Below are 24,718 nucleotides of genomic sequence, written 5' to 3'. Positions count from 1 at the left end.
ATCCAAAGAACTAAACCAATAAAGTGTATTGCATTGCAATTCATTGCAAATGGAATAATATATTCTTAATTAAGCTCTGTCATTGCAATTCAAATAAACTGTTCGGGATTATTTTTCCAAAATAGGAAGAGGCTTTAATGCAACTGAAAATGCAGAGCAAAGTGAGTGAAAAAGGAAACCACCTCCAACATCCTTTGGTATTATTGCGTCATTAGAGGAGTGTAATTTGAAATAACAACACCAAACATCTTTCCCCACACATTTTTGCATGGTTTCCATACACACCTCAGGGAAAATTTATTCAAAACTTGAAAATAATCTGAAAAGGTACAACTCTACAGGTATGACTAGAGCACAAACTAAAATAAATAGGAAATAAGTAGTTGATTCGTTAAATAAGGAGAGGAAATGTTTAAGGTAGAAACCCCTTTTCCAGAGACATAACCTTACCTCATGCTCCCCTGTCAAAACCCCACAGGCAACTTTGGACTCAACAGTTCCTGGAGACCTCGAAGGAGCAGCTGAAAAAAATCATAAGATGAGAAAGCTTTAAGATTTTGACAGCAGAGTCAGCACTTTGGGTCAAATTAGAAAACAAATAAATGATTGGAAAATGAACTTGAGGGGCTCTTAGCTACGGCTATGAACCAAGGCAAGTTTAACAACATCACATTCTTGATCCTGCCTGTAATTTTGTGGGCAGCATCTGCAAGGCGCGAGCGTCTTTCAGAGACACCCGGGACGCCCAGAGGGATTTCACCGAGCGCTCGGGGCCAGCGGGGTGCCCGGCCCCGCCCGTGCCCCGCCCGGGCAGCCGCGGCCGCGGGAACCCCCGGGCACAGCGCCGGGCACAAAGTCCGCCCCGGGGCGGGCCCAGGTCGGCCCAGGATCCGCCCGGGCAGCGCCGGCCCCGCCCGGCCCCGCACCTGCCCCCGGGGCCGCCCCGCCGGAGTCGGGCCGAGCCGCCGCGGGAGCTGCTGCCGGAGCGCCCGCCATGGGCGTGGGCTATGGGGGGATGCGCTGCGTCAAGATCCTGCTCTTCATCTTCAACCTGACCTTCTGGGTGAGCGCCGGGCGGAGCGGGGCCGGGCGGGGCCGGGCACCTGCTGCGGGTGCCGGGGGTGCCGGGGGGTGGCACGGGCGCGGCTCCCTCCGGGCAGCGCTGCGGGATCGGCTGCCCGAGCCGAGGCTGCGGGAGCGCCCGGGCAGCGCTCCCGGCTTCTGCTCGCTCCCTCTGCCTGGGAAAGCACCGGCTCGGTGTAAGATGACATTGCTGAGCAGAGACAGCATCTGTCTAAACTGATCATTTAAAGTAGCGATCATTTCGCCGGCAACCACGCGGCTGCAGGAGGAGGCTGGCAGAGGTTCCACCAGTACAGTGCAGTTAGCAGAACATTTCACAGCATCACGGTGCTTTTTACTCATGTCATTTCTAATAGGGAGCCAACAGCTGCTACAAGATCATCCTAAGACAAAGTCCTCGCATCACCCCAAGAGATTTAGGGAATGCTGTGTCCATTCTCCTCAATTGCACCTTTTCAATAGTCTCACAGTTCCATGTTGTGAATTCACGCTTTCTCTTCTCTCACTTTCCCTCATGCACTGTTCTCCCTTCAGCTTTCCAGAAAACAATCAGCAATGTCATCTTCTTAAATGTCTTTTTCTTTCCTTCTGATTCACTGGCGTCTTTTTAAAAGAAGCCACAAAGTCATCCTGTTCAGCCTCTCTGGACCAAGCAGTTTTGGGCTTTTGTCTCCTTTATGCTTGAAGCACAGTTAAACCAAAGGCTGTTCCCTCGTGGTGACAGCACTGCGTGCTCCGGGGACACAGTGCTGCTGTGCTCGAGCTGGAGGGGCAGTGTGATGCTGCCCAGCTGCAGCTGCAAGGCAGCAGAAGGACAAAGCTTTGTGTTATTTGTTTCTCAAAAGTGACAAGTACTGTGTTTTGTTATCTGCCTTTTTGCTGAGATGGAAGGAACCATCTCCTCAGCTGGCTGGGACGTTCATCCCGAACTGCCAGGGGCACTCCACAGCCTGGAGAGGCCCTGGCAGCCCAAGGCTGCCAGCAGGGAGGTCCCCATGCTGTGACAGGGTGGCAGGGGACCCTCACCCTCTGGTAGGACACATCTGTGAGGAAAGCCATGGTCCCGAGATCTCCAGCTGTACAATTGCCTGCTCTCTTGGCTTGTGGAGCTGTGCCAATGGAGCAAGTGCCAGAGAATGCAGGACAGGTTAGGGGAGCACTGTGCCAGGCTGGCACCCACCTGGGAAGCAGCACGTGTCCAGGTTGTGCAGGTGCCACAGGCTGAGGCTCTGGGCCTGGACAGCAGCAGGACGCTGTGCCTGTTCCTGAGGGATACTGGAGCTGCCTGCAGGACACACAGCTCTGCTCCTGAGGGATGCTGGAGCTGCCTGCAGGACACACAGCTCTGCTCCTGAGGGATGCTGGAGTTCTCTGCCAGGTCACACAGCACTGCCTGGCAGGCTGATGATCTGTCTGGCATGTGGTGAAGCTGAGACCTCTGGCTGTAGATCTTTCCCCTCAAACAACATGCTGTGACACTTCTTTGTGACCTGGCCTTGTTCACATTAAAGGGAAATTTTCCTTGCACTTGACAGCATTTATCACTGGTTTGTAATTTCTGTGATCCAAGATATCTACCCAGTAACAACCCTTGTACCTCCTAGTTTTGGTGGGGGTCCCCTGCCCCACTCCATTTCTCATGAGAATTCAGGCCCAATTTTGATGATTAAATGACTGACAAGGTTTGAGAGTCTGTAGTAAGTTCAGATGCACCACTACACTGAAGAGTGAAAGAAAGAACATTGCACTGTAATAGGAATTTGTTGTTATCAGACCCTGGCAAGTGCTGCATGAATTTTCTGACAGTGCAATTCTGAGCTGTGGGATTTCAAAAAAGCACAAGGTGCCAAGACACTGCTGTGATTCTTTCCAGCTGTTTGTCACTGCAGCCCTGACTGCTGTGTTTGTGTTGCAGCTGGCAGGACTGGCTGTCATTGCTTTCGGGCTGTGGCTGCGCTTTGGTGGGCCCATGGCAGAGTTTGCTACAGACAAAAAGTCCCCGGAACTTTTCTTCATGGGTAAGTGACAGTGCTGGGAGGGCAGCAGCCTCCAGCCTGGGTTGAATCCTGGGGTAGGTGACACACCTTGGTCAACAGTTTCTGGGCTGATCTACACAAAACTGGACATTCTGGTGCTGTGTGCCATGTGTGTGATGGCTTTTGATCTTTCTCTGCTTGACAGCCACTTCCTTAGGCCTAACTAATCTCTTCTCCTGGATTTGATCCAGTCCCCAGATATCCTAAGTGAATTGTGCTAATACTCTCAGAATAGAAGGTGAGACAGGTTGGAGACTTGTGGGGCTCACCAATATATCCCTCCAGAGTTTTCTGTGCAGCTGCCAGGCAACAAAACAAATGTGCTTTCAGAATGTACCCAGAACCAGGACAGCAGCAAAATTCTGCTCAGCAATTCTCCCTGTGGAGGCCTCAGTGGGACCAAAGTGCCAAAGCAAATCCTTCCACAGCTGAAAAGTGGTACTGCCTGGTGTTCAGTCATCTCAGGAGCTGTTTGTCCAGCCTGGGCAGGAATCAGCTAGTTCCTGTGCCTACAGAACTGGGATTAGTCACATCTAATTTTAGCATTTAAGATAACTTGTCTCTCTGGGATTTCCAGGTGGGTTTTTGGGACCTGTGCTTCATAGTTATAGACACCCTTAAATAGCTGCTGTCTGGGACTGCCAGCAACTGCAGCTTTCTGTCCCTGGCAACTGCAACATACCTTTACACCAGAAAAGTTGGATTTTTTTCTGTTTAATACATCACCCCTAGAGATGGACCCAATAAAATCCCATTGGTGCAAACATTTTTGCCATCTACAAATGCCAAGTGTGAGTGAATACCCACTCCTGCCCTGGCCATCAAGCCACTCTGACAGGGTGGAAGGACTGGGAGGTGCCTCCAGCAGTTACCTGTCACTCCAAGATTGTGCAGTTACCTTAAATACCCCAATGCTCTCAGTGGAGGCTTTGACTCAGGTCCACCACAGCCCCAGGCCCAGGTTTCTTTAACATCTGCAGCCAGGCTAGAGGCACAGAACTGGCTGTGCAGCAGTGGGAATAGATGGTGAGAATGTTATGTCCAGCAGTGTTTCCCTGGGATTTTGTGAGGCTGAATAAAAGAGTAAAACCATTCAGATGAAAATGTTTTTTGGGACCTGAGGGTAATTGTAAAACACGTTGGAGCACCTCCACTGACACAGAGAGCTAGGAAGCATGATTTACTTTTTCTTTTACATCTGAGCTGCTGTGACAGCAGCATATTAGATCACCAACTTCATTTCCAGCTCCACTTTATACCTGCTGAATTCCCTGTGCTGTAGGTTGGAATGCTTCCCAGCCTGATCCACTTATGTTTGTCCCAGGAGAGCAAACAAGACAAAAGGATGTTCTGGCCTTCAAAATCAAGTGCTGCTGGAAGGCAGAAAGTGCTACATCCTGTGCTGTGACTAAGCACCACAGCTCCAGTGCAGCTTGGAACACGCGGTGTAAACAAGATATTCTTTGGTGCATGTGTATTTAAATCTCAAAAGATGTAGTCTGCTTCTGCCCTGAATAGAAATTACAAAAGTTGTTCAAAGTTGTTAATTTTGGGAAGTCCTGAGGAATGTTCTTGTAAAAGTTTCATCAGACACCATGACATTCAGCTTTTGGGCTGCCACACGTATTTATAGAGCTGCCTGTTGAAATATGTAACTGTGAGAGGAAGTGCTGAGGAACAGGGCACAGAGATTTCAGAATTCTTTTAAACTTGCACTTTGGACTGAATTCTAAAGCAAAGTTTTGCCCTTTTTTTGTAATAGACACTGAACAGAGCATTCTTGTGAAAGAAGACCAAAGAGTTTGCTGCTGCCCTCTCTCCCTCATTACAAACCCTGCTAAATGCTGTGACTCCTGAGCATCTGATGGCACAGCTGAGGCTGTGCTGAGGCTGTCAACAGTCTGGGACCAAGGCTGTGGTAAAAGGACAGGGAGAAGTTCAGTTACAGTGGGTTTGCAGCAGACAAAGCTGCATTTGAAGGTCATGCTGAAGAGCTTTCCCTCTCGAGATTTCAGCTCGGAGTCCCCCTTGGCAGTTGTGTATTGGGCCTTTCTCAGCGTCTCTGGGACTGTTGTTTATTTGGCTCCGTGTGTTTGCTCTCTAACATGCTTTCTGGGTGGCAGCCAGGGTTTTGCATAGGAATTCTTAATATGGAACACTGTGCAGCACAGCAGGAGCAGCTGCCCTGAGGGCTGAAAGAGAAAGCAGATCAGCAATATAACTTAAAATATCAGCATATAGCTATACATCCAAAAATAATTTCTTTATCTCAGTTCCACTGATGGCTTTTGTGGCTCCTTGTGATAACCCAAGGCTCTGGGATCACATCAACTTTGTGTCAGCACTTGGAACAACAGTGCAGGTGCATTTGGAGTTTGCTTTGTAGGCTGAAACACTCCAGAATCACCATCTTCTAAAAAACAGTTAATTTTCTTTCTTCTAAAGGGCAGCACATTCTGCTCTTTCTATACCTGGATTGAGCTGCCAGCCGAATCTAACCAGCTTCTCTCTTCTGCTTCCTTGTGATTGTTTTTTTCCTGGATCTGAAATGTTGGGTTAGTGTAAAATAATTGATAATTCTATCCTTGCATTTTCCATTAGGCCAGAGTGAGTCTCCTTAAATAGCCCTGTTCTTTACCAGCAGCCCAGCTGTCTTTTCTGCCCCTGGAATAGTTCGGGCCATGACTTGGCAACCAGGCCTGTTCATCTTTTCCAGCCACTGAGATGTTTTTGTTGGTTGGAGAACAGCTTACAGGCAGCAGTGCTGTGGGCAAGCACATATGTGTTCCTAGCTTTCTGTTGCTTGTGGTTTTGTGTTTGGTGATCCATATTCCCCACTGCAGTTTGCAGTGAAAAACCTACAACAGAAAAGGTTGGAATTGGAACACTTTGACCCACGCAGCCTCCAACCATTTCACCAGACGTCTTCCACTGGAGGCCCCTTAAAATTGCACATCCTCTCCCTGAAGCTCCCCAGCTTTTGGAGTTCCCTCTACAGTGAGATATATTTTTATGGTACTCCATCTCACAGTACAGTTTTTGTGCCTGTGCTTCAAGTGATGAAGCAAAACTGGGGCTTTCCTGTTCAGCTGCAGTTCAGCTCTGGTAGAGTTCATAGATCCCTCTCTTAGCTGCACTTGAGAGAGAAAAAATGAAAGAAAAAAGGATAAATTAATCAAAGGACAATAGCTGGCAAATAGCTTTTTATCTTTTTGTCTGTGACACTGCACTGATCAAATGGAGAAAAGATCTGTGGAATTAAGGGAATTCCCTTGGATTGCTCATCCTTATGGAGACTCCTGTACCAAGACTGGGAAATTTTTTACTGGGCAGGAAGGTCTGCAAGAGTCAGAAGGAAGTAAGATGCTTGTGGGAACCCAGGGTGTCAGCATTGCTGTCTCACAATTAATTGGTCCTTTCTAATTCCTTATAGTACTGCTGGTCTTAATTTTAAGAATAACTGAAGGACAGCAATACAGACCAAGTGCTGCAGAGTGCAAGCAGAGCATTTGTGAAGCAAAAACTGACGTGGGGACTTTTTAAGGATCAGTTCCAGATCCCATTCTTCCATCTTTGCTTTTGGTGGACAAAGGGCAACAAACAGGACAAACTCTGTATTCCTCAGAAATGAAGTGGAGAGGGTCCCATCCCTGCCAGCACCAATAAAAGTGAAGTGTGTGTACTCAACAAACCCCCTCAGGAATGGTAACAAAACCTGATGAATGCAAACAAATCAGTCTGGGTGGCTCTTTCTCAGCCCTGAAATGTTGCTTCTCCTGCACAGCCAGAGCTAGCAACCCTCCTATGAACAATTCTATTCTCTTTGTTTCAGTCTCATGATCCAGTCTATGGTCCAGGCATCCATTAGGACCAAAATAGCTGTGGACAAAAGTTCTAGGGTGATAGTGGCTTTTTCTTGGGGTCAGTGAGAGCAGGAGTGATGCTGCTGGCTTTGAAAGGTACGTGGATGGAGCGTGCCTTAGGATATGAAGTCATGTCTGGAGCTGAAGGATATTAGTAGCTTTTCTCCATAGCAGTGGATGCCCATACAAACAGGAGCTGGCTGGAGTTCCATCCATGTGAACTGCAGTTCTCTGCTCCTGCCTCTCTTTATTCAAGTTCTATTCATGTCTTCTGGAGTCAAGCACTATACCCTTAGTCAACAGGATTTTCTCTGCTAAATCCACCACCTCTCAGACTCTACCAGCCTTCAAAATGAGAGCTGTTGGCAATGCAGCCCCTGTGTAGAGCAACCACAAGACCATTAAATGATCCTGCCATCATGTATTGGATAGGCTTTTAGTCTGTACTTAAGACTTAAGCAATGAAATTTCCTTTCTTCCTATCATCTATGTGCAGCTCTCTTTTTCTGTCGCTCAGGAAGAGTGGTTTAGAAAAGGCTGATAAGTGGCCCTGAGTGGAAAACGGAAGCTGCTGCACTGGAAATTCACTTTAAAAATATGACACCACCCCTACCACCCCCTGAGAAAACCTTACTAAAAATGAAAGTTGTTCCAAAGTCTTCGGTCTCTGTTGTGCATCACAAAACCTTGCAGCAGTTCCTAAGAGTTAGCATTCCCCCTGACAGAATAAAGGCGATTCTGACCAAACCAGCGAATTTAGCCTAATGTGACAATCTCTCCATCTGCCTCAGGGTGATTGTTGTATATTTGCAAGATGCTGAGGTTCAGGAGGCTTTTTTTTCTTTAATCACTTAAACATGATAATGCACTTTTTGCCCATTAAATTATCCTCTTGGGTGGCTTCTCCCACCCTCCTCTCCCTGCTGTAGCTGTGTAAAGTCAGCCAGTCCCACCCCACAGCCGAGCCCACAGTTACCCCCTTTCCTTCTCCTCCCTCGAGGCAGCTGGAAGCCACCCTGGTTCCTGCTCCCTGCTGGCGCAGCTGTGACTGCTGAGCCCTGCCAGCCCCGAGTGCCCGGGATACCCTGAGCCCCCTCGGGGAGCACCCAGGCTCCAGGAGTCCTGTTCTGGTCAGGCTGCCCAGGCCCAGCCCAGAGCTCACACAGCAACACCGGGAGCTCTCTGCAAAGAGGTGACCGGGGATAAACCTGCCACTGCTCCTGCAGGAAGGAAAAGGGCGTCAAGGTGCTTCCCATCCCTGGATGCCCCCAGAACGTGGCTGGTTACATTAATGTGTAATCAGAGGGTGCTGAGGCCCTGACACAGGTGCCCAGAGCAGCTGTGGCTGCCCCTGGATCCCTGGAAGTGTCCAAGGCCAGGCTGCTCAGGGCTTGGAGCAGCCTGGGACAGTGGAAGGTGTCCCGTGGCAGGGGGCTGGAACTACATCATCTTTAAGGACCCTTCCAACCCAAACCATTCCATGATTCCTCTCATTGGAGCAGCACCCCACACGCCACGGTTGCTGAGGCTCCTTTTTCACACAGAGTCTCTTTAAGAGACCCCTACATGCTCTGAAGCAGTTTCTACATGACAAATAGACCAGTATAACCCATCATAACTCCTGTAAGGGAAACGTCCTGTGCTGTGTTTTGCTCTGACAGAGCTGTAAATACATTTGGACAGTCCACTTTGAAGCCGTTAAGAGGAAAGTGTTTTGTCCGCTGGAAATAAAAACAAACCAGCAACCAAAAAGCCCTCAGCCTCCTTTTTGGGGCTTGTCAGTTCAAAAACTTCTTCAGGAGGGTTTGGATTGAGCTGGCTCATGCACACACAGAATTAGCCAGAGTGTCCTAATCTAGAGAGGATTGCAGAGAATCACGAGAGGATTTCAGAATACCAAATGCCTGAGTATTACAAAGGCAGAAGAAATACAGTATCAACAAAGTGATGCAAGTGGTAACAGATAATGTAAGCAGTACAAACACTGACAGACTTGAAATTAGCTACAACCACACATGAACATGATCTTAAACTCACTATCAGTTGCTCTTGACAACAAAGTGCTTTGCTTACTGCAGCCAAACAGGCATCTAAATGTCAGGAAATATGAAGAAAGGAAATGGGAATCCAGCTGAAGAATCCCAATGTCATTGTGTACATTTGCAGTGCACTCCTGAATGCTCTGTGGTTCTAGTCAAAAAGGGTGCAGTGAAACTAGAAAAAGTACCAAGACATTTGTGCTTCTGACCACACTGTCACTCTGACCAGCTCCCACGTGAGGAAGTTTTCCCACACTATTCACATCATTAAATGGTAGAATCCATTGCCACAGGGGTCTGTGAGTTCAGCCAGGGTAGGACAGCTGCAGCTGGCACAGGTGTGCTGGTGACACTGAGTTCAGAGCAGCCTGTGGGGGTGGCAGACACTGACAGAGCCTTTGGGAACACACTGCCTCGAGTGAATCTGGGCCATAATTATTTAGGGTTCTGGGATGCATGTGAGCAAGGTATGTAACAAGGGCTGGTGTTCTATGGGAAAGAGAGGAACTGGACTGGGACGTTACATTATAGTGAGGCTGATTTTAAATTGAAATTCAGGATTGGTGCATCAGCAGTAGCCTCCAAACTGGCTGATGCCTGTAATGCTTTTGTGCTTCCAGGAAGATTAACCACGAAATCTCTGCTGAATTCACGCCAGACACTTAATCAGGTATATCCATTATGCTCAAATTAAGGGTATGTTCCACTTCTCCAGAAATTCATGTCACTTTAGAGGCCTCTGCAGCTTTTCTCCAGTTCTGTGAATGTATTTTATAAATAAATATACAATGGAAATTTCTAGTAACAAGCCTGTTTCAGGAGCTGAGTTTGGTGCCACACACACAACCGTCCCTGTCTGGACTTTTTTTTTTTCCAACTCCTACGTGTGTTTCTCATATTTTCCAGGAGTGTGTCTGTGCTAGAAGTTCCTTGGTGCTCTCCTAAGGGCTGGAAAGCCTCAGTCCTTCCGTGGAGGAGGACATCTGCCTCTGGGGCTTCAAGGAACACACAGCCTCAGGAAAATCCCTACAAGCCCTGTTTGGGCTCTGCTGTTGCTGCTGCTGGGTCCCTCACCCCCAGAACAGAGCCGCTTGTTCTCTCCGTGGAGTAGGAACAGTTGGGGATTTGTTCAGTGTTATTTACTCAGCCCAAAAGAGAGGGGAAAAAAAAGGAGAATTATTTCAAATGGAAAGTGCCCATAGCAGCCAGGTAAACAAGAAACCCATGTGAAATAAAGCCAGACAGAGACATGGTGTGTTTGTCTGTTCCTGCTCTTTGGCAGGGATTTGTGCCTCAAACCTTCAGTAAGACTTAGGGAAAAACAAACAAACAAACAAACAAACAAAAGTAGCTGTGGGAGTGGGGTATCTTCCAGAGTCTGAAATTACATCTCTTCCAACCCAGGCTGCCTCCACTCTTGATATACATAAAAATACATTGCAGCCAGTAGCTATAAAATTCCATCCTTCTCTTCTATCTGGTCTAAAGAGATGGAATTCTGTATCCTTGCTAATCACAGAGGGTTTGTACACTCAGAAACAACACACAGAATCCCTTAATCCTTTTCAAGATGCTTTTTCAGACTTGCAGCTCTCGTGTCTCCAAGTGCAGCCCAAGAAGGGATGTGTCCTTATCTCCAGAGGAGACAGTGTCTGAGGGAAGAGCTGTGTGCCACGAGCACTGAGGCTGATCCAGAGATCTGCTGACTTGTGGATTTGCCATTCTTCACTACTGGGAGCCACAGGATGCTCTGAGACTGCCAGATAACATTTTCATTCCCCTTGTAATTGCAAAGAGTCTGCTAGAAAATGGGAATCCCTTCTGTTGGAATTTTCATGGGGAATGCCCCCATTTGACAATTTCCTTTCAGGAAAGAATGAGTTTCCCCATGGGATGAATCAAAAAAAAAAAAATCAAATACACATAAAAGCTGCTGCTTTATGGCTTTCCTAATTTGTCTTTGCAAAATAAAACAATGGCAGAAGGGGGTTCCCCTCTTTCACTCACTACATTACAGCCAGAAGGGAAATCAGTTTGTTATCAGGTGTTCTCTCACTTGACTTACTGCTAAAAGGAGAAGTCTTCATTCCTCTTCACATCTATTTAAAAACTGGGTTTTTTTTTTTTTTTTGTCAGCACAGCAAAACAAACAAACCACACCCCAAAACCTCAATATTTCCTTACCCCCCCCCCCCAAAAAAAATTAAGAGAATAGGCTCTGTTCAAAAACCCCCAGTCCTGTGACACGTTCTTTTTCATCCTCTTGTGGTTATAAAGAAGCCCCTCTTTCCTCCAGAACCCCCTCAGTAATCAGTGCCCTGGCTGTGTCTGCCTAAATCAACCAATCTTCTGTCAGATTTGCACGTGGATTTTTATCTCTGGAATGTGCCTCTTCATCCCCTTGCATTCAGGGGCTGGGAGTGACCTGTTTGTGAGTCCTAAATGCAGGTGGAGTAAATATTCCAAGTGTGGGCAATCACAGGTGGCAGAGCTCTGTCTCTGGGGCCAGCTTGGCCCTCCTCGATGCCACAGCAGCGTTCCTGCTCTGCATTCCCTGCTCTCAGTTTAGGTGCCAGCCCTCTCTCCTCTCCATGAGCACACGCAGACCAAAGAGCAGAATTGCAGGAAATGAACAGAGGCAACAAGAGGTGAGAGGAAAAAATTCACAAAGGCCACAAACCTTTGCTTCCTTTCCACCTTGTACTTTTTTTCCTTCTGCTGCACAAAAAGCTGCAGCTGGAGAGTCTTCTCATCATTTTCCACTCACCTAAACAAGCTCTCTACCCTGACCTGACTCACACACTTCTTTTTGCCATGTTGAGCTTTGTGATGAATTGTTTGTGTCAGTTTGTAGCTCTCAAACCTGTTCCATTCTGTGGCTATAAACTGACTTTTTTTTTGTTTCCCTGCTGTGCTGTAGATGCCAAGTTGGAGGCCATGCCAAGGCTTTGTACTTTACAATGGAAGTGCTGATGAATAGAAGCTGATTAAGGCTTTCCATCCTGCTTTTTAGGAAGGGATGGGTTTTAGTGAACCTTAGTTATCCTGACACTGGATACTATTGTAAGGAAAGGTGTGATATTCATCACCAAATGTCTGGATTTGCACTGCTGGCCCTGACAGCTCTCAGTGCTTGATGCTTTAGGTAAGGCTGGGATTCCAAGGGCTGTGTGCCAGACATTGCCACCCTTTGCTTTTTTTTATTTTTTTTGTCTCTGAAGAGTCTCACTTTAAATTTAGGTCTGTTCTTATCAAGAATTTGAGGTGAACATGCCTACATTGCTGTGTACAGCCGCCTAGGAAAAGAAGTACCAGATCCTTCTTACATACTTACACCATCCAGGATATTTCTGCATCTACAGCTTTGATATTGGTAAAAACCGGTTTAAACACAGAAGAGCAAAGAAAACTAAGTCTGTGAATAAAACTGATTGAACACAGAAATGTTCAAAATCTAACCAAAAAACATTATTAAAACCAAACAATGTTAGGTGTTGGTGCCAAAAAATTGATATATTTTATTTAAAAGAGGCAAAGAGAAAGAGAAAAGAAATAAATATAAAAAGAAAAAGCAGGGAGGGCATGGACAGGGAGAGAGTGGCAGGGGTTAGGTGGAAGCACATCACCCACCCCAGGGTCCCAAGGATGTCTCATTGCTCCCCTCCATCTGCTCCTCTGGGTGCTGAGCATCCTCTGCCGAAGCAAAGTCTAGAATCCAGTGGATTAATAAGGTTTGGGGCAGGTGGGAACGCCCCCGTGCCTCCTGAGGGGGGCTGGGTTTGCCACTGTCCCTTGCAAGGCTCTGGATCTGTCACATCAAGTGCAGTGCAGGGTCTGGGACCCCTCTGGGGGGCCTGGGACGGGCCGTGACTCCGCTGTCCGCGCGGGGATGCGGCTTTTCCCGGGGTGCAGGGCACACAGCTGGGCTCCTGTGCCCAGCAGGGGATGGTGGTTCACTGCCTCTGACCACAGGGGTTTTCTCACCACACGCCCAAACCTCTCTTCCTCCCAGCCTGTGGTTCGAGGCTCTGTGTGAGCCTGGCCACTGACAGCCCTGGGCTGCAGTCTCCACCACGAAGGTGCTGGGCTGGACCCCTGCGAGTGCATCCCCAGAGCTGAGCTGAGCCACTCTGTCTTATCTCGAGTAGTGAGCAGGCCTCGGTCAGGATGTGGTGGTCGTGTTTTGCTACAATAGGCAAAAATCCTTCCTGAAGATGTTTAAGCCATAAATTATAAAATTTCCATCTCTGACAGACATCCTTCCTGGAAGTCATCTTCCACTGAGCATCCCTGGGTGCTGGGAAAACTCTCAGTGCAAGCTGAGGAGTAACTTGGCCCCTTTGACTTTTTTCAAGCTACTCTTCATAGGTCTCATGGAATATTCAGAATTGGAAGGGATCCACAAGGTTAATCGAGGCCAAGTCCTGGCCTCAGGACAACCCCAAAATCACAAGTTTCATTCCTGTGTGAAAGATTACATGTGTGTATATATAGTAGAAAAGTAAAAATATAATTATTTTTGTGGAAATTTTAAGTGTCAACATTATTTTCCATCTAGAAATAGCTGGGTATCAGCAAGTGGTAATCCCAGGCTCAGAAAGGACAAAGTGGGATGAACTCTCTGAGCAGAAGATGGAAGAAGGTGGATTTTAACTCCTGGCTGGCTTGCTGTGGGGCTCAGCTTTGTTTAGTGAGTGGTGTGAGTTCCTGTAACACGCCTTAAAAGGGAAGTTCTCACTGAGGTAGTGGTTTAGCTCTGAGTCATTCGAGTGAAATGCTCAGGCTGTTTCTCTGACAAATGCAAATCCAAATTCCTGAAAGTGGTCTCACCCCAGACTCGCAGAGCTTTGTCTTTCCTAGCTGCTTTTGTTATTACAAAAATAAAAGGGAAGACTCCTTTCCTGTCTCCTTACTCAAATTTATCTTTGCTAAGTGGCCTGATAAGTACAGGGACAGGAGTAGGGAGTGACACACTGAATACGTCCAGGAAACATCTTTGTAATTACACTGTGTTTGTTACCATGGAGATCCCAGGAAATGGCAGTGTTGGTGTTTGGCTGGTGAGCACCAGGTTCTGCACCTGAGCGAGGGTTTTTTGTCTTTTCCAATTCATCTAACACCAGGGCTGGCTGACCTTTCTCCCCTGAGCCATAAATATCTTTGTACAGCAGTAAAAACCAGTGCTGTGCATATGTGTACGAGAACCAGGCTGAAGAATGCTCAGTCCCAGCAAGTCACAGGTGGCTGAGTATTAAAAATCCAGAAAACATGGAACAAGAACTGCCAACACAGACAGCAAACAGCATCCCCCCAGCACCGTGTATATTACAATTAGTAGGCAAAGCCATATTACTTGTTTTATTGCTATTTATCAGAATGTATCTCTCAGCAGGAACTGGGGCAGAAGGAGGGAGGGAGGGGAGGACAAGGATCACAGTAACTGGGATACACACAGAGACTGAAGTGTGGCAGTGAATGGGCAGCAGGCAGGAGTTGGCCTTCCCCGAGCAGGCTGCACCAGTGAGGTAGAGCAGCTGGATGGAAGCTCTGCACTCAAACATTGACTGGTTTTACATTTTCCAAGCAATTGCAAACTGTCATCTGTAGGATTTTCTAGTCCGGGTTACACAAGGCCTGCTAACAGCAAATGCCAGCAGCTCTGCTAACCCTGCGTTGTCGGATGTGATAATGTTTACACTGGTAACTGAGCACACTCAAGGCTCTCCGTGGGAGCTTGGGTAGTCCCGGCTGGGAGCAAGGCTCGCTGTGCCCTCTAGTGCACTCTGCCTGCAGCTCCACTGTCCCTCACCAGAAGGACACGAGGAGAAGGAAGATGCAGCTCTTTTCCCCAGCAGTGGCTCAGCACGGCAGATTTCTGTGCTTCCTGCACGGGGCTAGAATTGCACCAGCACGGTACCAGAGCCGAGGCACAGCCCCGTGGTTGTGGTCTGGTGGGAGCTGACCCGCACAGGAACCCGAGTGTTGCCTAAGCACGGATCAAAAAATGTACATTCACAAGTGAGGAAAGAAAAACTCTCTACTCTGATTTCCTTTTGTCCTAGATAAAGCCCATACAAAAAAATAAAAACAAAATCAAAACACCTGTTGAATAAGTGTTTCTAGGTGTCAGCTTACAGCTGGGGTCCTAGATCTGGATGGGGCTATGCTGCCATCTCCCATGTTCCTTTCAGTTCCCCCCCTGCAGAGCATACAGAACATTTCCAGCCCCAGGTTTCCCAGGAATAAGCTCTCTAGCAAAGCTGGGCTTTTTTTGCTTTACATTGCTTATTGCAGAGGTGTAAGGGGGTTACAGGTGGTATGGGGCTTGTTCTTTCTGCACTGAGCTGAACCTGGGACAGCAGACTAGGAAGGTGGAAGTCACAGATTCTTACTTACAGAATATTCTCATTTGGAAGGGATGGACCAACAAGGATCATCAGGTCCAACTCCTAAGTGAATGGCCCATCCAGGAATCAAAGTTGGTGTTTTTAGCACCATGCTCTAACCAACTCAGCTAATCTCAAATTATCTTATTTAATTCTCCAAGAATTCTGAAGAAAGTATTGCTCTCCTCCTGTGGTCAGAGAACCTTTTCTGTGTAACCAGTTTTGTGAGAGCCAGAGACCTCTTTATGCCTGCAAGTGGGTGGGGCTGATGAAACAGGTAGCAGGCTTTGGGGAGAGAAACCTTCTGAAATTGTTGCCTGGCTCTGATTTCCACAGGACTCTATGTACTGGTGGGAGCAGGGGCCATCATGTCAGCAGTTGGATTTTTCGGGTGCTGTGGAGCAGCACGGGAGTCCCAGTGCTTAATTGGAACAGTGAGTAAAAGGTTTCCAGGGCCTGGGCTGTGCAGGGAAACCATCCAAAGCATTCAGGGCTTGGTGTCATTAATGTGAAGATCTTTACAGTCCTGACCTGAAAGGTCTTATGTCCTTTTCTTGGCTAATCCAGTTTCTCTGGATTCAGCAGCCACCATGCTATTTCAGAGCTGGCATATATGCAGAGGTGCCTTTGTTTGTCCCTTGTGATGTATTCCCTGGAATTATTCTCTGATTTTCCTGAAGCTCCCTCTGAACCACATCTTTGCCATTTCCCCTTGGTTTGAATGTGACAAGGAATCTGCCTTGGCAGCCCTGTGCAGAGCCCCCTCAGGAGTTTTGCTTCAGGGTGGGCTTTGGGGCCTGGGGAGGACGAGGGGCTGGTGGCAGCCCCCATGAATAAGCTACACTGATGAGAGATTCTCTCCTTCCTCTGCAGTTCTTTGCTTGCCTGTTGGTGATATTTGCAGGTGAGGTCACTGCTGGAGTATTTGCCTTCATAGGCAAGAAAGTGGTAAGTAGCAAACAGCTTCTGATATAATGATGGGGTAGTTGTGGATTGCAGTGCCCACTGACCTGGCTCTTCCATAGGAAAACTTTCCAGGAGACTTTTCCCTGCAAGACTCTCTGACATTCTTATCTGGAGCCAATGACAGCTTGTGTTATCACAAGTTTGGAATAGGATGAAGTTTTTGCCTCCTCTCTTCAAGAAAAAGTGGAGGTGTGGTTCAGCCTTGAAGGAACATCAAGGGGAGCTGTAAGAAAAAGAGGGTATTGCCTGGGAGAAGCACAAACAAATTCAGGCACTGAACTTCCCAACTCAGAGTGTTTAACCAAAGCACAGAGCCTGTGAACACTCTGACCCTCTGAATGCCACCAGGCCACAAAATCTCCTGGCTCTTGAGTCACCATACATGTTTACCAGGCACTACTTTTTGCCCTGGAGGTTGAGGACACAAGGTGAAAGTCTTGGATCAGGGGTAAGACTGATTTGCAACTCACTTAGTGTGATTTCTGCAGGCAATACAGGAAGCCCAGAAAATCTACGAAGACGCTTATGAGGACTACATGAAAAACCCAGTGGGGAAGATGAACAGTACCATCTATCGCTACCACGTGGCTGTGAGTACTCCTCCACCTTAACACCTCCCTCCACTGCTCCACTGTCACACTGCCCATTAGAATCCAGAATTCCTCCCTCTGAGGTATGGCAAAATAGAACTGAATGTACTTAAAATCCCATCAGAGGCTCACACCCTGAGGGTTTCCTGCGGGCTCGGTCAGAATTCTCGTTATTGGATCTCGACATTTGAAAGTACAATTAGCCAGGCTTTGAAATTTGTGATGCTTCTGGTCTTTGTGTGCAGAAGAAATTACTGTTATGGCTCTTCTGGATATTGAAATCCACAGATAAATACTTGAGAATGCAGAGAGGGGGAAATATCTGCATCCCTCTGCATCTGTCAGAGAAAACATGACCTGTGTCCCAGGACCTACAGTGTGGCTGAACCAAGTCAGTGAAAGACCAAAAGCACATATGTGACACAGTTCAGGCCACCCAAAAAGTGAATGTCTGAATGAGAGTTACAACCTGTGACTTCTTTAATCCTGTTTGTGTCCATCTTGGATCTGCACTGCCTCCCATGGAGAGCAAGCCCAAGCTTTGTTGCTCCTTACAGCAATTCCCACGTTCTTTAGAACAAACATTTCACAACCTCAGACCCTTTTGTCCTTCTCCCATAGCTCTTATTTCTGACCCAAAGAGGAATTCCAAGCATTTTGTGGGAGATAGTCAAACAGGAAAAACAAACCCTCTGAAACTCTGATTTATTACTGTCTCCAAACCCAGCACGATGTTGTGTCAGAAATAAAATTCCAGCATTCTCTGCTGTACTTTTTGTGCATTGTCCATAATTCTGTAATATTTGAACTTTCTGCATGCTCCCTTTAACAACTCCTGTTTTCTTGTAAGCCAAGGATCTGCTTTTCCCAAATCCACTTGTTTGCTTTGTTATGAAATACGGTAATAAAAATCCCTTCTGGTCATTGTTGTTAATACAAATGTGGCTGTTTGCTGTGGCCTCAGACAATTGAAAGTAATTTTTGAAAATTTTGTCCCACACAGTTGGAACTCTACCAGAAGTAGCAGTTTAAATATAGAGAATATGGTTATTATTTGATCTGTACAAATTCTTTTTTTTTTTAGTTATTTATTGTCTCACTTTCAATATGAAATATGTCCCTAAATCAGGACAAAATAATAACTGACTGTCATTATGAAACAGTCTGTGGTTTCCCCTCTTTGATCCTCCATCTCTCTCTCTCATTCAGCTCCAGTGCTGTGGTAAAGGTAATGTGGAGCAACAAACAGGATTACCCTGTCCAGAGAACATCCAGCTGCCAAAGGCAAGTGTCCTCTGTCCTGCTTCTTCTAATCACTTCTTCGTGTCAGTTCTGTAATAAAATTTGAGACATTCTGTAAGTAAAAGAAAGGAAGAAGTTCTTTTTGCCTTGCAAATTCCAGCATGAAATTCCTTATGGAATGGAGCAGAGTGGAGGCAGAATTAAGCTGGAGGTCATAATGCCCTCAGTCATGACACCTCTTTGTGGCATCCCATGGTAGCTGAGACAATATTGCACCATCTGAAAGGAAAAGGGAGAAGGAGGGAACAGGACCCCAAATTCCCCATGAAGGCTGGATTTTGGCAAGTGTCCACCTTAGTCATGCATGGAGCCTTCTGACTGGAAACTTCATTGGTGTTAAGAAATATATTTCTGTACTTTCTATCTTTTCTGGAATCTGCTTGTGAGTTCAATGTCAAAATGAAGCACCAAACCTCTTGATTTAGCATGGCCTGTTATATAAAGGAGTTTAAATTTAGGGAGAAAACTGAGTGTAAGAAAATTACTTGCATGTGTCAGCCTCTCCAGGCAAGAGGTACAGATGCCTCACCAGGAAAGGGAAGATGCTGGGAAAATTATCCAGCAAAACCCAAGGTTTAGATGCAGGAATTAGGATGGTGACTGCACTAATATTTTTGTGTTTATCTCTTGCTCAGTGAGAACAGCTGATAGAATTGATTGAAATATAGATTTCCAGGCATAAAAAAAATATTTTAATTTTGTTTTTAACAGAACTGCCTGGCTGAAATTCAGAATGTAATTGATACTCAGCTGCGCTTAGTTGGAATTGTGGGAATTGCAATTGCTAGCATCACAGTGAGTAAATCCATGTTCTCCAATCTCTCCTTGAGCCCAGTACCCTGTCCCTTACTCAAAGCTTTGTGGAAGGTCTTTTGCAGCAACTGTTGAGATTCCTCAATTCTTCTTGCTTCCAGTGTGTCTTCTCCCTGGGAATTGCCCCCATCAGTGCAAGCAGAGCTGTGTGACTGTGCTTTTCAAGTTCATTTTGTGTCCTTATACACGATCCAAAATAATGGTAATCTTTTGTTGTAAGAGTAGGAGAGCAGAGGTCACGTGAACCAAACTGAAAAGCAAAAGGCTGTAGCAGCATTTACTGTATTCCAAAACAACTGCACCCTGATGCTTTCAACCCTTTAGGATACATTCCTGAGTTTTCATGAGGAATAGAGAATACCCACTAGAGCTGTGGCCAATAGATGTCACCCTGTCCCAAGGACACAGCAGGACCGGCGGGCTGGGGCTCACCAGGCTTTAGCACAAAGCTTTTCCCAGCACGTCTGGGCCATGAATTCATTCAGACTCGGACACCAGCAGCATGAGGAGCCACAGTATTAGTAAAGAAACACTCCTTTAGCTGCTGGGAAGAGCAGGACCTTCACAGATTTATGTGGACACTGAAAAGGAGCTGGAAGGTTTCTGCAGGTAACAGAAACCATGATGTGCAAATTAAACAACCCTGGGGTTTGTATGAAACATGAAGAAACTCAAAAACACAGTGGGGGTGGGACAGAGATCAATAACATCAAGGACACACCAGAACTGGGATTGGCTCCCCTTGGATCCCCACCTCAGACACAGCAAAGGTCCTGAAGTGACCACAACCTCTTCAGCAGCAGAAATGCACCTGCACCTTTTCCTGCCCTTGTTTCTGCCACTTGCTGGGCTGTGAGAGCTCAGCTGTGCCCAGCCTTAGGGACATGTGTGGGGAGGGAACATCAACCCAGTGCTTAAACTGCCCATCTCCCAGCCTCAGCAGTGCAGCCTCAGGAGGCAGCTGCTTTGCAGAACTGACCTGTGGCAAGAAAGCAGAGCCTCTGGAACACCCACTGTTCTCTGCTTTCATCATTCCCTCTGGTGACCAAGTTCCCTGACACGAGTCGGGGTTTAGGTTTCATGTAGTCTTGCTCTTGAGACAGGAACTATTCAGAGCTCAGCAGCAGCGCCGGGGGCTCTGCAATCACCCTCTGCTCTGACTGTAATGTGTGGCATATTCCACACAGAACATTCTGGAACTCAGAACACTCCAGTGCAATACCAGGATACCACCAATAGTCACAGTTATTTTGTGACTTAAATTGATGTTAGTAACATTGATATTTGGGGTAGTTGTGCTTGGATGGACATTTAGGACAAAGAACAGTGAAACCACTGTGAGCTGATAAAATCAGTGAAACCTCCTCCATGTTTATTGTCTGATGTTTTGGGGTTTGTAGATGGAAGCAGTCACTACTCTGCCATAGGGACCTTCAGATTGTCTGATATGCAAATTGTTTTATAACTGTTTTGTAAGTGGATCCCTAAATCACATCCCTTCTCTTCTAGATCTTTGGCATGATATTCAGCATGGTTCTGTGCTGTACGATCCGTAACATGAGAGAAATGATCTAAAACTGTCACTGCACAACTATGCCCCAGGAGTTCCAGACTAAGCTTACAAGAAGTGCTCTTCTACCCAATTTAATAACTGTAATGCATTTTAATCAGTGTTTTAACATACTGAGAGGAAAATATCCTGTTAGGTGATCAGGTGAATTGTATTAGTTACAGTAAAACTGAAGTGGACAAAAAAAGGAGTTTAAAATGTCCTTTTTAATGAAAAAAGAGCAAAGGTGCATCTAAGACTAATTTGATTTTTAATGTTTATATATGTGCAATTAAGAGTTTACACATGTATAGACTTTGTGAAAGCATATGCATGTCTCCTTACAAACACCTCTGGATGTGAGCAGGTCCCTGGAGGTGCAGTACCTGTCCAGGTAAATGTCTGCAGATGGAACACGTTGTGTCTGCACATCCCCCAGGGACACAGTGCTCAGAACCCTCTCACACCGAGCCCCTGTTTGCCAAGAATTAGCAGAGGGACAAATGCCATTGTAAAAAGTAAGACCTATGATCCATTTTGTGACTTTATTTTCCAAAGCCCAAACAGAGCAGAACTAATAAAACTGTACTTTATTTAAAAAAACAATTAATGCCTTAGGGCCTGCTCCAGCAAACTTGAAGAGTAGACCCACTGACTTCACTGTCATGCAGAGACTGGGTATTTGTTTTTTGTAAGACTGGACCCTTCATGCAAATGCAGAAAGCTCTGGGGGAGAAAACACGTCCAAGGAGATCCAGGTTAAAGGAAGAGGGGGAAAGAGGTGGGAAGCTGGCAAGACCAGGCAGTCATTTGGGACCAACTGCAGTGCAAAGTGTGCTTAAGCTTCCCAAGCTAGGCTGAGATACACCTAAAAACCCAACTATGAGTTCAAGGGGCCACTAGAATCCACGTTCAGCAGCCTCTTTATCCCAAAAGCCTCACTGTGGCTACAAACTGGTGCAGGAGTGGAGCCTAGGTCCAGAAAAGCAGCCCCTTTGTCAGATCTGTAGAGAATCTAACTGGCCTGTGGAAGCCAAACAAAGAGGTCAGAAAAAGACACACAGCACTTTAATACCCTCAGTTTCTGCTTCTGTGACTATCACAGCTTCCACGGGGCTCTTACCTCAACCTCTCGCCCCTTCCTGGGGGCAGAAGGCAGGAAAGAAAGATGGGACATTTTTACAGAGCCATGAAGTAAGTTTTCTTACTGGCACCTTTAGATTGCTTGTCAGGTATAAAAATTACACTGTGTGCTTGAAATACCTCAGGGTTTGCGTTTACATAATTTTTTTCTATATTTTAATTTTTCTATTTGTCATATTTATTCATAAGAGAATGTTCCTTTTGAACCAGCCTAGAAGGGAGAAAGTTGTCCCCAGAAAAATGTTACATCAAAGGCTCAGGATCTCTTAATATTTGGCTTACTCAAGATAATTCACCATTTCAGAGAACAACTTTTTGCTAACTATACCCCCATAGCAGCAGATCTGATCACCAGTTCAGATTCCTGATGCAGTTGTTCCAGACATGCTGGGGAGAAGTTCAGTTAAACTACACATTCCAATAGACCATTGTCTAAGAGGCCTTGGAATTTACAAGTCATGGGCTCCTTGTTCCACTGAAACACAGGGGATCAAAGTGGGATCTCAGGAAATATGTGTGGGATACACCACCCTCTAGCTATTATTTATTTTTTATCTCGTATTCCACAAAGAAACTCAAAGTCCCATCAGTTTTCTGTCACTTCAGGACTTGGGGTAGTGCTGCTGCTCCAGGTCTCTGGTTTAGTTGACACATCTTGCTGTCTCTTCCATGGATTTCTCTTTTCCAGTCATCCAACCATGAGCTGTGGCACTGCACTAAGAGCTGGGCACGGCAGGCACTGCTGACTGAGCCATGTCTAGGCTGAGCTTTAGGCTGGCAGGGACACGTGAAATCACACACCAGAAAAGAGTGAGGCTTGTGTCACTCTGCCACAGCTGATTAGCAATGGATGTTAATTAAAAACAGGGCCTGGGACCTCATTCTGCAAGAACCAGCACAGGAAACAGGGCCCTGATCTGCTGCTTGCTCCTAACACAGGCTCAGCTGGGAGAACAGCAGGGGCAGCAAATCCATGAGGGTCTCAAGCTGAACCTTAGAAATCAGTTTAACACAGCAGCCAGCACAGCAATTTCCTGGCTCCCAGGTGTACCTGAGACTGTCCCTACAATGCTTGTGTCTGGAGAGATGGTGGGGTAGTGCCCAGCTGGGGTGTGTTGTCCCAGGGTAGTACTGGCAGAAAGAAGAAACTCTTGTAGAGTGTCATTTTTGCCACTCAGGACAAGCCAGCTTCCAGGAAAATCAGTAAAAATAGCACCAGAGCCAGTGGTTCAGGTTCCAAGACTGTTGTCCTGCAGGGATAGAAACTGCCTGCAAATAAAGCAATTTCCTTGTGTTACATTCCCCCTCATAATGACAGTGTTCTGTTCATTTTAAACACATCTACACATTCCTCACATTCGTAGCACCAGAATGTAATGACAGGACCAGAGTTTATCTTTTTATTTATTATTTCTTGAGTAAGTTGGAAGATGCCCACTCCTGCTTGGAGATGCACTGAATGCCAAGGCAGCTTGCAGAACCTGCTGTTGCTTCCCCAGCCCTCCACTCCCCCAGAAGTACAAAACCACCCCAGTGCCTCAGGAAAACAGAAAAAAGTGGTAGAAAAAAACCTTCTATAAATTCAGACTCGAGCCACCAAACTTTCTGCTGAAGTGTTTTGGGTTTGTGATTTGCTTTTTTCTTCCTCTAAAGAAAGCATTACTTTTCTGAGCATTCCTGCATAAGCTCTAGGGTTGCAGTTATTTAGGTCTAGGGGATACTTGCACTGCATACCAGGAACAGGACAGTACCTGTTACTGCTTTAGTTCTCTAAGTTATTGATATAAATTAAGCTGGAAATCAACATGTTATTCATATACTAGTGCCTTTAACAGAATCCAGGGATAAAGGTCTTTTGTAGTTTCCTGCTGTTGTGAGGTGCTTGATATAATTGCAGTTTTCTCTGCATCTTAGTAACTGAAGGTATTTTTCAGAGTTACTGCCACATAAGACAGCAAAAATACCCATTTATCCTGTCCCTTGCACCTGTGTCAGAGGAAAGTGACAAAAGATCACATCCCTCCAGGTGGCATAATTTTCAAAGCACATCACACATGTTTTCTTGTTCTCCTGTCAGTTTGTTCTAAAGCATAAAGATGTACGTTGTTGATGCCCTTACTGTGTCTCAAAACACCCTTATTGACATTTCCCTTGTCTAATTTTTCTAAGTTACTGATCTCAGTGGGAGCTTCCTTTGTCACAGGGAAACCTCAGCCAGTTCTGGTACCTCTCAGAAATCACACAGCAGCTGATGAAGCTCAGCCCTGTGACATCCCTACAACGAAGAGTAGTATTTCACTTGTCTTGATACTAATAGTTTTATAACAAAACACGTTTCATGTGTCTTGAAACAGAAATTGAGTTGTCTTAAGCCCTCAAATGCTGTATTGCACAGCCTTTGCAGGCTATGGATTAACAGCATTGGATGCTGTCCATAGAAAATGTACATAAATAAAGCTTTTCAATCTTTTTCCTCTCTATTGGTGCTCCAGCCACAAGGTTCTCCAAAACACTAACCACTTCCTGGATAATGTGTATGGCACAGCATAAATTCTGATTTTGGACAGAACTGGCATTTCAGTTCATGCTGCCAAGTCTGTGGCAGAATTACCTCTTGCTTTGAAAGAAAACAAAATTAACTCTGTGGCTGAAATTAGCTTTCACTTCCCTATGATGTGTTCCGAAGTGGCGTTTTATCAGCTTTGTGTCTTGAATTTGAAACAACTTCCTAATAAAAATAACCTGGAATAAACGACTCTCGGAGAGAACTCGATCCGCGCGGCCAGAGCGCCCCAGGCCCTGAGGGCACCGCGGGGCTGCCTCCGCCTCCCCTGCTGCATCCAGGGCACCGGGTGGGCTCCAGCTGACGGAGCAGCCCTCGGCAAGCGAGGCAGGCAGGGTCCCGGACTGGGGACGGGGACTGGGATCGGGACCGGGACCGGGACTGG

General features: G+C 46.4%; 1 protein-coding gene across 2 annotated transcripts; it reads left to right on the top strand.

Annotated features, from left to right (window-relative positions):
- The first annotated feature begins 912 nt into the window (after nucleotides 1-912).
- On the top strand, nucleotides 913-24,518 carry TSPAN2 (tetraspanin 2). Of its 2 annotated transcripts, none has more exons than XM_041422801.1 (8): nucleotides 913-1,063; nucleotides 2,999-3,101; nucleotides 15,744-15,841; nucleotides 16,281-16,355; nucleotides 16,862-16,963; nucleotides 18,173-18,247; nucleotides 18,977-19,060; nucleotides 20,588-24,518. In XM_041422801.1, the coding sequence occupies exons 1-8, from the start codon at nucleotides 995-997 to the stop codon at nucleotides 20,651-20,653; spliced, it is 672 nt and encodes a 223-aa protein (XP_041278735.1). In that variant the 5' UTR covers nucleotides 913-994; the 3' UTR covers nucleotides 20,654-24,518. The 2 variants fall into 2 exon arrangements, with proteins under 2 accessions (XP_041278735.1, XP_041278736.1); XM_041422802.1 differs by lacking the exon at nucleotides 20,588-24,518 and adding an exon at nucleotides 19,180-20,567.
- Nucleotides 24,519-24,718: the final 200 nt, after the last annotated feature.

The sequence above is a fragment of the Onychostruthus taczanowskii genome, unplaced genomic scaffold (genome assembly GCF_017590055.1).
Source record: "Onychostruthus taczanowskii isolate IOZ18803 unplaced genomic scaffold, ASM1759005v1 scaffold74, whole genome shotgun sequence".
In the NCBI taxonomy this organism is placed as follows: Eukaryota; Metazoa; Chordata; class Aves; order Passeriformes; family Passeridae; genus Onychostruthus; species Onychostruthus taczanowskii.
Note: the sequence above shows the minus strand (reverse complement) of the source record. Positions and strands in the feature narration are given on the sequence as shown.

Coding starts and splice junctions, on each gene's coding strand:
- TSPAN2 (XM_041422801.1), top strand. CDS start 995: ATGGGCGTGGGCTATGGGGGGATGCGCTGCGTCAAGATCCTGCTCTTC. Junction 16,356..16,861: donor CCTTCATAGGCAAGAAAGTG/GTAAGTAGCAAA, acceptor TGATTTCTGCAG/GCAATACAGGAAGCCCAGAA. Junction 18,248..18,976: donor AGAACATCCAGCTGCCAAAG/GCAAGTGTCCTC, acceptor TGTTTTTAACAG/AACTGCCTGGCTGAAATTCA.